The 13043-nt window shown below is 38.2% G+C and overlaps 1 protein-coding gene across 3 annotated transcripts in view; it reads right to left on the minus strand.

Moving 5' to 3' along the window:
- The window catches only part of LOC121737308 (protein dead ringer), a 129914-nt gene that overhangs the window by 84563 nt on the left and 32308 nt on the right, over positions 1–13043 (minus strand). For all 3 annotated transcript variants that reach the window (XM_042128948.1, XM_042128947.1, XM_042128946.1), the window contains one exon: positions 396–545. In XM_042128948.1, coding sequence (XP_041984882.1) covers positions 396–545 — 150 coding nt within the window. The remainder of the gene's footprint in view (positions 1–395; positions 546–13043) is intronic.

Genomic DNA, 13043 nt, shown 5'->3' on the forward strand with positions numbered 1-13043 from the left:
TTATACGTGGGAGAGCCATGCTTCGGCACGAATGGGCCGGCTCGACCGGATAAATAACACGTTCTTACAGAAAACCGGCGTGAAACAGCGCTTGCGCTGTGTTTCGCCGAGTGAGTGAGTTTACCGGAGGCCCAATCCCCTAACCCCTACCCTATGCCCTTCCCTACCCTCAACTATTCCCTTCCCTTCCCTTCCCTTCCCTTCCCTTCCCTACCCTCCTCTATTACCCTATTCCCCCTTAAAAGGCCGGCAACGCACTTGCAGCTCTTCTGATGCTGCGAGTGTCCATGGGCGACGGAAGTTGCTTTCCATCAGGTGACCCGTTTGCTCGTTTGCCCCCTTATTTCATAAAAAAAAATACACTTTTAAGTAAGAAACTCGCTTTAGGTACTCACATTGAGGGGCCGGCCCATGGCGGGGGGAGGGGGCGGCACGTGGTGCGGCATGGGGCCGGGCGGCGGCGCGGGGTGTCTGTGGTTCTCCCGAGTGACACTCTCGTCGGAGCTCTCGCTGGACTGGTCCGCGAAGTCGTCTGAACGAGGGGGCTGAAGACAATAGAAAGAATTAGTGTTTATTTGGTACTAGATATCGTTCATCGCGCGGAAATAGCTCTATCCGGGATTCAAAGTATCCTTTCCTGGGACTAAGTGTCACTTTCTAAATTTCATCTAAATAGTTTTAGCGGTTTGAGCGTCAAAACGGACAGACGTACAGTTTCACTAATGTCAAATCAGTAACTTCAGTAATCTGTGGTTAAGTATGCAGCCCTGATAAGAAGAAAGAGCGTAACTTCCATTTTTGGCCAAATAGAGTTATAAATACATTCAGAATCAAAAATTTTAGCCAAATAGTTTGAAATACACTTTTTACTAAAATGCAATTATCTCAAAATCATAATGTTTGTGGAAGTTACGCCCTTTTATCATATTATCGTATAGTATAGCTTTCTCTCCTTTTGATGTGGCGCGATGTTCCTAAAACTCAATCGTGCCTACATTTTTAAGACCGCCATCCAAGTCCCTATCTATTATACTAGGACAGAGGGATTTCCTATAAAAAATCCAGTGTTCGTCAACTAGACAACTTTTTTTCAATAGTTGCAGTTGGATTTGTGTGCAGGTGTAGGCACTGTGGGCACATCGGGCTGCAATTACTCAAATGTCGCGGAGTCTTTTACGATGTTATTATTTCAATTTTTTCCTACTAATATCCCTCGCGTGCGTGTATATGTATTAAATATGTATCATATTTATTAAAACGCCATTAAAGTTGATAATATAGTAGCAGAAAATAATGTATTTCTCTTTCCTTCTTGTAACTGTAGTCTGTACTGCTGTCTTACTCTTCGTTGATTCCTAGAATAGAGTATATATGCCACGATATCTACTCGTGTTTCATATAAGTAAGCATCAAGTAGGTATTTTAAATTGCATGAAACAAATAATAAACATTTTCACCTTATACTTGGACGTCGGCAGGTAGGCTTGAGAAATTAATTTAAAGGCAGATGGCAGTTCTACGTAATTTGGATTGTGTAACATGGATCTCTACATGATTCAGGATCAGTCGGTTGGGATTGACATAAATCGACCAAATTATGTAGGTTTGACATATACTTATGAATCAAATTCGTGATGACGTCCAAATTCGGAGCTGTGAAACTAGTCAGAATCGTGAGTCGTGGCTTGTACCATAGGTACTTAAGAGGATACACCAGAGGCGAGAGAAATTTAAAATAGGTATTTGAAAATGTATTGCTGTCTCACCAAGGAAAATCTGGACATTTATTGGATTTTTTGGAGGTTCTCATCTTTTTTTCATAAAATTATGAAAAAAAAAGAAAACATAGGGACATGCTAATAGTGGCCATAGATATTCAGGAAAAAAAATCATAACTATACCGGCATTATCCTGGGAGGAAACAGGGGACAACTTTTGTATGGAAAAACGGTGGTGTGGACTCCTCTTAAAGGCCTTGAATATTTCGGAGTATGTACGACTATAAACAAAGCAAGTGGGCGAGTAATTATTTTATTTCCATGGCATATGGTAGCCGGGGAACCCCCGGGCTACTCGTTACAAAACCTCAAAACTTGCAACGTAATTGGGGCAAATCGTTATTTTTCTCTCAAACAATGAGAATAATATTATAGTGAGTACTGAGTACCGACTAAGTAAAAGAGCATACATATAACCTAAGCTTGACCGCCTTCGCGTATCTTTGACGCCTTACAACGACTGACAAGCTAGCTGGATAGATTTTTGAAAGATAAAAAGGTCTAGAATAGAATCTACGTAAAGTATAAATCTACTTGACATTAACTATATTTTCATTTTTCTATAAACTGTTAATTTATACTACTCAATGCAAATACTATCAGAGAAGTCGATTCATAGCATACTTGTACTATTATCTATTCTGTGTTCATAGCATAAAGTTAATATACCTAGCGGAATAGAGAAACAAAGACCTGAGCAAGAGAGATGACACTATCAGTAACACTACATGGTAAAAAGTGACGTGTGATACATGACAGCAGCTCTCTTTTTTTGACGTCCAGTCGGCACGTGCCGCACGTTGACAATTAAATTTAATCTCAAAGAAATAATTTTCAATCATGCTTGTGTAAGTGTATACGTACACATATTTTTACACACAGATGAAACCAATTTCGGTTTCGTTTGACAGCTCGAGATTGTTGCTCTATTCCGCTAGGTATATTAACATTATGGTTCATAGGCAATTAGGCAGATGGCGGACCTACTTAATTTGGTTGCATTATGTCAAACCTAGCTTTCGATCACATAGATTTTGTTCTTTAAACAATCATTATTCATTACAAAAATCCATTTCTATGTAACTCTGTAGCGCACATAAGTTTTTCCACCATGCGCGTCAAACCGGTCCACAATAATTTTCCGATTCCTGTTTCATTTTCATAACGTTACAATTTGTGTACACGAACAGCAATCATCGAACCAGTCTTATAAATTAAAGGATAAGTTTATACTTATATTATATTTATACAATCCGCCAAAACCGAGAACGCTCGAGGCGCACAATTACCATATTATATTATTATTTTTTCATTTTTATTATTCGCATTATTATATTGTGTGGTGTGATTATCGGAGAAATGCTTCGTTCGGATAAACGCTGACTGGAACAGCCAACACGCAATCGGCTAGGGTTCCCTTGGTGGATATAAAAGCCACTTTTTGAGTTTTGGTGGGTATAAACCCCCCTTTACCAGAGAGGCTTTACATTGTAGCTTGTACTTAAATTTCGTGCTTCTAAATACCTTAATACTTGCTTAAATGATATCATATTTTACATTAATTCTCAATGTGATAACGAATCATCGTTAGCGAGGGAAAATAATTATGATCGAATAACCCGACATACAACCTTTGCTTTAAATTAAAATCTCATTTAGAATTTAAAAAATGTACAAGATATTGATATCATTACCGTTTAAACTTGAAACATAGATCTTTATTTATTTAGAGCCGTGCCGACTGCCGAGGAAACTCCTGCGGAACCTCAATATTTTCGGGTGTATATTTTTTATACCAGTCGATATTCCCATGGTTTCCGACTGCTACTGAATTCCTGTTTCTGTTGACCGCAATCACTCAAATCGTTTATTGATAAACATTTTGAGAACTCATACTGCTTTGGTAACGAAAAATAAAGTACTTAATGTAACAATCGGGTTGCACCCTGGGAGTGCCGGCAAAAGTAAAATCAGCATGATACAGTTTCGCCGTAAAAAAAATTGGTATACTACATGATACATCCTCTCCTACGCTGCGCTGGCAGTCTCCTGCGTCTTACGATTTTGCGATAGGATCACGTGACCTGACGGGAGTTTATCCACCCCAAAATAAGACTTATTTTCACAAATGTGCCTATTCATGAACATTTCGCAAAATCAAAAGTTCGCAACTGCGCCTGACCCATATTTTTTTTAAATTAGACTAGATGACGCCCGCAACTCCGTTGCGCCAAAATTCGTTTACGCGCAGGAACTGTACATTATTCCGGGATAAAAATATCTACGTTCCAAATTTTATCTAAATCGGTTCAGCGGTTTGGTCGTGAAGCGTTAACTCAGACAAACAGGCAGACGGACAGAGAGACAACGCGCTAATCTCAGGAACTACTGGCCGATTTGAAAAATTATTTCAGTGTTAGATAGCCCATTTATCAAGGAAAGCTATAGGCTATATTTTGTCACGCTAAGACTAATAGGAGCGAAGAAATAGAGGAAAATGTGGAAAAAACGGGGAAAATTATTCTACTCAAGCAATTTTTATGTTATTTGGCACAGATAAGAATGTCTAGTTTATAATATTAGTATGGAAGTATGGATCTTAGATGATATTACGGTAAACTTCAAAGCATTCGTCACTTCCATACGAAGATTATTTGGAATTGATTACGGTCTATGTTTACCGAACGTCCATTTAACACATAGCACATAATACGTGCCGGTGAAAACGTTTATTTATATAAATGTAATAGAAATCATAATTGCCAGGCCTCGTCCAACGATCAAATAGAAACTTGTAATGGATGTGCCCACGTGTCAAAGTAAATATGTGTGTACATCAAGAATATTGATTCTATGTTTTAATATTTTAATAGCATTTGTAAGCAATATCTTTAATATAATACATACTAATATACTTCCATACTATAAATGCGAAAGTGTGTCTGTATGTCTGTTACCTCTTCACGCTCAAACCGCTGAACCGATTTTGCTGAAATTTGGCATTGAGATACTTTGAGTTCCGGGAAGGAACAGAAACAGTAAACAAAAGAAGGATAGTTTTTATCCCGGAAAAATACCAAACGATGAACGAATTTGTTGCGGGCAACATCTTTATTTTGTCTTTATCAGTCAGTCTTTATTTTTTTTAATTTTGATATACCTATCTAAATAAATACATAATTTTATTTACAAAACCTTTGTCTAAACTTTGCCTTAACTTAGGTTGGGTTGCACCAGAGGCGTGGTTATAGTTAAAGTTAAATATGGCGTCCAAATACCCCATATTCTCATACGACATCTGTCAATTTTTCCGGTTATAGTTAAGGTTAAAGTCAAAGTTAGTTGGTGCAACCCAGTCTTAGTCTCTGTAGCTGCATGCTGCTGACAACACTAATGTTATAGCGCCGTCTCCATTCAATTTATTATTTTACTTAGTATTAACAAATCCAACAAAATATCACCTGCAGATGATACTCTCTATTTTTGTCTCATTCTTGGACATCGCTTACATTGTTTATGCACATTTTCAACATTGATTTGTGAATACGGAGAAATCCACAAAGATATTCCACTCCCTGGAAGGTGTATTAGCTTGTATTAGCAGTGTTAGCCATGGGCATAAGGCGTGCGTTGTGACACGAAGGAAAATCTGTAATTATATAATCTTTGGCGCTACAATCTATGTTGAAGAAATTATTTAAATGTGTCTCAAATGTTTGTTATGTGGCGCCATGAGGTAAATAAGGTGCTCGAAGCCGTTTATTTGTGTTATTTCTGGTGCTTTTTGACTTGAGTTTATAACTATGTTTACGATCGTTGTTATTTGGTTAAAATTTTATGTCAGTTAATTAAAAATGCTAGTGAATAGATTCAGTGAAAGACCCCAAGCACCAGGTCGAAGTTTTGGAATAAACTGAAAATAATTTATTACTACCAATTTTATAAACATTTAATTCTTCAAGCCCCATAAGAGTGATCGCGACAACAATAGAATACAATAGCATTTCCTGGAAACTGTGGTCGAAGTATTAAACCACTTTGCAAAGTTCCAAATTTTCGACAATTTCATACTACAGTTATTAGTTAAACTTTTTTAAAGCAGTCGCACCAACTAAGCGTTCCCAATTAAGAGGATTCCACACCGCCATTTTTTTCATACAAACGTTGTCCCCTGTTTCCTCCCTGGATAATGCTAGTAGAGTTATAATTTTTTTCCTGAATATCTACGGCCACTAATACAATGTCCCTATGTTTTCTTTTTTTTCATAATTTAATTATTAAATAAGATATGAACGTTCAAAAACCCAAAAAAATGGCCAGATTTTCCACTGTGTTCAAACGTCCAGAAAACAGATTTGGATAGATTATACAAAAAAAGCAAAACATAGGAACACAGCTCAAGCCTTTTTTTAATCTTTAATGAAAAAAGTACTTAAATCGGTTAAGTTTTGGAGAAGGAATCAGGGGACAACGAATCGTTGATTTTCTGGATTTTCTGCAGTTGTCTCTATCGCGTCCTGCGGTATAGGCTTGAGGTAAGGGAGACAACTATAGATATTACACGTACTTTTTTTTCATTTCTCTAACCGCTGTGGTATCCTCTTAAATCGGGCAATACGGAAGGTCAGCATATTTTGGTTCTATTGATTAGTGTGTGCAATATCGATATGCACGAATCTTTTAGCATTTTGCAAATACTAACAAGTAACAGTACGTGCAGCTGTCATTGACATTTGCACAAGTGACTCATTGCAAACTAAACTATAAAATCCGATTCCCGATACTAATATTAAAGCGGCAAATAAATCTCAAAAGCCTTAACACCTGCGTCAAATGTCAGTTTATTGATCACTATTGTAATCAACATTGTAACACCTCGGAGATCAGACAAAGAATGTTGCTATAAAGCAACAGGTTCCAGGCAAATGTTTGCCGATCCTGGGGTTATTCTGGAGCTAAAAGCCTTCGGTGACCCTGTGTTTGCATACACTCCACGCTAATGGACGTAGGGTTGGCACACGCGAGAAATTGGACAAAGGAAAATAATGGTAGAAAAGAAATGAACTAATGTCCAATGCACGAAAAATTAACGTTTATGTTACAAAAAGCGGGCATCAAAACCAATAATTCCAATTATTGTTGTTAAAAACAAAAGTATTTTAAGCTCGAGGCGGAATAAAAAATCTGTGCGGTACATACCACTTTAAGAAACACGGTCGTACAAAAAAATGCAACTATTCTCCTAAGATAAGAACTGCTGCATATAAAAAACATCAACGCGATAACAGCTCCCTCTAATCTAAGCTGATTTTGGATACAAAAAGTCAAATATAACTTTTGTGCAACTTTTCTGTCGTGTGCCAGCCCTGGAGGTCGATCAACCTGCGTCTTTGTTTGACATCCCTGCGTCTCCCGATCGGTGTCCGTTTCACTTTCATCTATTTGTCGATGGCAAGGAATTTTTTATTCCTCGGACCTCGCATCATTTAAGCACTGAGCACACTGAGACGGGCCGTGCCGGGGCTCATCGCAAAAATCCACCTTCATACAATTTGTATGGAAGCGGAAATCCGCTGCGCCCCGACACAGTGTACGATACGCGCATCCGCTTCCATACAAATTGTATGGAGGCAGATTTTTGCGATGAGCCCCGGCACGCTGAGCCCCGGCACGGCCCGTCTCAGTGTGCTCACTCCTTTATAGTGGCATAATGTTCATCTTTAACTTGAGATATTTTACCGTCATAAGTTTCATGATTTCGCTATGTGTTCTTTTAATTACTATAAAGATTTTTAGATTTAAGTTAAAAAGACTTAATTACCCGCCAACTTACTGAACTTGCCAAAGCTTTCCATTCTAGAATTACACATTAACAATTAATTTATGTTTTTTCTGAATAAAGAATTTATCGATTAAAAAAAAATAACAAAATTTTGCTTACCTACAAACCTTTTAACTAAAGTTAAAACGAATCGAGGCACAGACCACAGTATACATAATATTAGTCGAGGCACAAACTTAATATAACATGATAAAAGTATGAATTTTGTAGTTTGTTTTGATTGATGTTATTGTATAATATGATTTGCGTTGTAAAACCTTTTTGGAGTTGTTTTTCAAGTTATATGATAAGAAAAGGTAAACAAGTATGACACGACTACCGCGGCCACTGACTTACGCCAGCGTCAAAACAACGGTTTAGTGATCAACCAAGGTTTTCAAAACTGAATATGGGCTATAGCATACATTTTACAAAATATTTAATATATTCAGAAGAAAAGATAAACTACGACACCATTTACCGGTTTAACAAATGATTTCAAAACTAAGGATAAGCTATACCATGCATGAAGCAATACAGCTACTAAATATACATTTGAGTAGTGGTGAAAGCTGTTGGAAGGACCATTTATCTGGTAAGGCTTTAGTTAGGCTATAAAAAAACACGCTGCGACCAATAGGAGCGAGGAATCAGTGGAAAATGTAAAACAAAAGGGGAAAATTATTCATCTATCTCAGCAGTATGTGTTAACGCGTACGAAGTCGCGGGCAACAGTTACTTAATAATTAATATTATGAAGACGACGCATTTAATATTTCTAGAACGTACTAATTCGTTCAAGTTAACGATATTCGTCACTTCAAATACCGCTAGCGGCGTGGAAAGATGTGCTTATTGTGATGATAATTATTTTAGAAAACAAAACCTAGAAAGCGGCCGCGTCGGTCAAAGATGTGTATCTTCTAATTATTGTACGCCATTGTAGAAGTTTGTGACAAAATGACATGGCATGATTGACGCATGACATTAGATAGTGAAAAAACCGAAATAATTTAGGAAATTACTTATATGTGTTTAGTTTTATTCCATCCATACGTGGGAGAGCCATGCTTCGGCACGAATGGGCCGGCTCGACCGGAGAAATATCACGTTCTCACAGAAAACCGGCGTGAAACAGCGCTTGCGCTGTGTTTCGCCGAGTGAGTGAGTTTACCGGAGGCCCAACCCCCTACCCTATTCCCTTCCCTACCCTCCCCTATTCCCTTCCCTTCCCATCCCTACCCTCCCCTATTACTCTATTCCCTCTTAAAAGGCCGGCAACGCACCTGCAGCTCTTCTGATGCTGCGAGTGTCCATGGGCGACGGAAGTTGCTTTCCACCAAGTGACCCGTTTGCTCGTTTGCCCCCTTCTTTCATAAAAATAAAATAAAATCCTCGTCACCTTGAGTGGCAGTCTTCCACAATCCACAGTGCTATTTTCGCGTAACTTTCCGCGTCTTTTTCTGCCACGTACGGTAAAACTATAGTATAAACCTCTGGAATGAACTGTCCCCAGCAGTACTACCATTTACCAGACCATTACGAAACAAACTTGCAACTCTTCTGATCGAGAGTGTCCATGGGCGACGGTAGTTGCATTCAATCAGGTGACCCGTGAGTCGTGACCCGTTTACTCTTTACCCCTTATTTTATTTTAAATAATCTTAAAATGGATATTTTATCAACTGTTGCAACTATCAAGTTATGCTATTTAGGCAGCTAGAATCATTATATAAGCTGTTATGAATTATTAAATATGTAGTGATATATGTCATGAAGTTATATTATGTTCATCGAGTATTGGCGCTTAGATTTTACATTGCATAATGCATAATATTATGTCATACGTGGTATCTCATAAACAGCCTAAGCATCAAATCTTATTGAACTAGATGGCTGAAAATTGCTACTTTTAAACGTTAAGACAGTTTAATTAAGACAGCTCTGCACCATGTCACCAACAAAAAAACATCGAACTACATTTTCTTTTTTTTTTCTTAAACCATTCGAAATTCAAATGTGACGACCATTTTGAAAAAAGAAAAACCGTCAACATTTTAGTGTCCCGTCGTTTTAATCGTATTTGTTATTGGAAAATATCGTTGAGACAATTTCGAAGTACGTCAAATATTGACGTTTCTCACGAACTCATCCTTCCACTTTTCACACAAATAAGTAATAATCGATCGTCTTTATTGCGCGAGGCGATAGTTCGGGGAACGAGCGCTAAGTGACATGACAAACTTACATTTTATATATTGAAAGTATATGCTGTAAATGCATTTGAAAGTGATATTGACATATTTTGATCATTTTGTCACCTTAAAATTAAAACTTTTAAAACGGGTTGAAATGTGGAAAAAATTTAAATAGTGTTTTGGGATGTTCCGGCCTTAGTTTTTTTCAGAGAGATAAGTTCTGCAGTCATTATAATCAAAAATGTTTGTATTTAGTTTGTTATTATTTTTAGCAATATTCCGCGAAAACAATTTTGTTTTCGCGGAATATTGCTAAAAATAATAACAAACTAAATTTAAACTATGGATTTCCGCAAAGTAACGCCTGATTCCATTAACTATTTAAAAATGTTTGTATGAAACTTTTGACAGTTTCCAGTTTCCATATACTGGATATTCGATAACGTCACGAATACAATATTGTTGTCTAAAAGACATTCCCTCCAGTAACCGTACATGATAAAACATTTAATATTATATCATTCGTGACGAAAAAAAAATTTTTGACAACCCTAACACTACATCTTTGATGCAAAAACCGTATGGTGCTAACATTTCTTTTATGAGGGTTTTATTTAGGTTTAATCAACAATGGTGACACACGGTGTTAAAGTGAATTATTGTGCAAGGGCGTGTTTGTATGTCCGCCATCATCGAGACCTTTGTGACTTGTGAGTGACTCACTATGAAAATCCGCGAATGTTGTTAGGGCTGCCACTCGCCATAAACTTTTTAGGTAATAAGTGCTTGTACTATCTATCTATCTATCTATTTTGTGGTAATAAGTATCAAAAGGTATCATACTTGATGAATGATGCTACATATTGTTCGTAACTGCGCGGCCGAAATTAGTACCGTGTGAGAATCGTTAATTTTTTCAAGATGCAAAATTTGCATACCAAATTTCTTCCGAATCAGTTCAACGTGAACAAGTTTATCAACAGAGAGCAGATTATTGGCAAATTTAGCTTACTTTCTGAGGAAATTTTCTTACCTATGTTATATAAAACTTGATTATATAACTAGTAGGCTTTAGAATTTACAATGTTGATATATTTTTGTTGTTGTTGCCAAGATAGTTCTAAGTTCTAATACAACCCTAATCACGAGGAAAATGTGTATTTGCGCGGTAATTTTAGGTTGACGACTGTCACAAAGTCATTGGCATTGTTTTGACATCGTGACAAATAACATACACGTGAAAACCGTAGAATTGTAAAGGTGGTCGCACATTTATCAGCAATTCGGCACACAATTCCTATGACGTATCCTATCCTGAGCTTTAAAATGTGTGTCAAGTGTAAAAATGGCCCCAAACTACGCCGAATTTATTTGACTATGCACTTTGCCACGATATGCTATTTCTATTATATGGCTGGATTTATTTGCGTCTATCCGAAGGCGCGGTTTCGCGGCTACACACTGCACAGCGTGATTACAGGCAAATATGTAAAGATTTATTTCAATAGCGGCGCGGTCGCGCTTTCATTTTTTTTATGCAATAAGGGGGCAAACGAGCAAACGGGTCACCTGATGGAAAGCAACTTCCGTCGCCCATGGACACACGCAACATCAGAAGAGCTGCCGGATTTTTAAGAGGATTACAGGGTACAGGGTAGGGGAGGCAAGGAAGGGAACAGGGAAGGGAAGGGTAGGGAGTTGGGCCTCCAGTAAACTCACTCACTCGGTGAAACACAGCGCAAGCGCTGTTTCACGCCGCTTTTTCTATTAGACAGTGGTATTTCTCCGGTCGAGCCGGCCCATTTATGCCGAAGCATGTCTCTAGTCTCTACCACGTTGTTTTCCCACTTTTGCTTGTACTCATATTATGTATTCTGTGCTTTTGCTTGTAATCGAGAGTTGTAGCCGCCAAACCGCGCGTTTGCTCTATCGCTGATAAATGCAGCCTATTTATTAATAATAAGCCAACTTTAATATTTCCTCTTCTAATGGCGGCTCTCGACATAGGCGAACGCGTTGGCCAACGCGTCTGCAGACGCGTTGGCCCAATGTGTAGAACGGGCGTTCGCGCGTTGGCCAACGTCTAAATACCTACGGCCAACGCGCGAACGCCCGTTCTACACATTGGGCCAACGCGTCTGCAGACGCGTTGGCCAACGCGTTCGCCTATGTCGAGAGCCGCCATTAGAAGAGGAAATATTAAAGTTGGCTTTGATATTTCCTCTTCTAATTGGAAATCCACCCCTCTACCTCCCACACTCTTATCTTCATTACGCACCTTTCTTTCTCAGCAGTCAGCACGCTGCACGTACGTTCGGGCTTTCCCCGAAAAGCGGGACTGAGCCTGTCCCGCGCGGGACATTTATGAAAAAATCAGGACGTCCCGCCAAATTTGATACATCTGGCAACGCTGTTTTACCCCAGAAAAACTAACGATTTCAAACGAATGTCGGTGCTACACCGCGTGCAACATCTACGTGGAAAATTGTTGAAACACTTTCATGAATTTTCCTAGCAATATCATCGGAATGTTGCAGAGTTCCTGTCATACAGTGTAGCTGACCTGCGGTCAGACTTCCCTGTTTATGGTCACCACAAAACCAAGTAATTAAACGGTGGACTTTACTATCCCATTGTCCTTATCTAAACGTGGTTACAATGTAACTGCGGCTACAGCGAGGCCGATTAAGCAATGCAGTTATGTACAAAACTTAACATAATGATTAGAAATTCAGATATTTTAAATACTTATCTCAAATCTCAATGTTGCAATTTCACTTAGGGCCGTTTCAACGCTTCCTTATCAGGATTATATTCCTATTATATATTCGTATTATTCCTATTCATTGACAGATCAAATATGGAGAATCTGGCAAAAAAGTTGTGAATAGCCTATTAGGCACTTTATCAGAAAGTGGTGAAACAGGCCCTTAATGTTTCATCTTAAGCCGATTTTCCGTAATCAGAATTACCATGATAAGAAGTAATTTTATAATATATGTCTTCTCCTGTAACTCAGTTTGAAGATATCATACCTTTAATCGAAATCGGTTCAGCGTTTTACGCGTAAACGTTCAATTTTGAAGTTTAGTAAACTACGTACTAATAAGTATCCGCTAGTATGACTCTAATAGCTAAAAGAATTCTGAAAACTTGTATCTCTGAAATGCAGAATTGCGTCGCGTCTCATTTGAAATAAATTGTGATCCCAATCCTATCTAAACAGTCTATACAGTTGTAAAACAA

Source organism: Aricia agestis, chromosome 20, assembly GCF_905147365.1.
Source record: "Aricia agestis chromosome 20, ilAriAges1.1, whole genome shotgun sequence".
In the NCBI taxonomy this organism is placed as follows: Eukaryota; Metazoa; Arthropoda; class Insecta; order Lepidoptera; family Lycaenidae; genus Aricia; species Aricia agestis.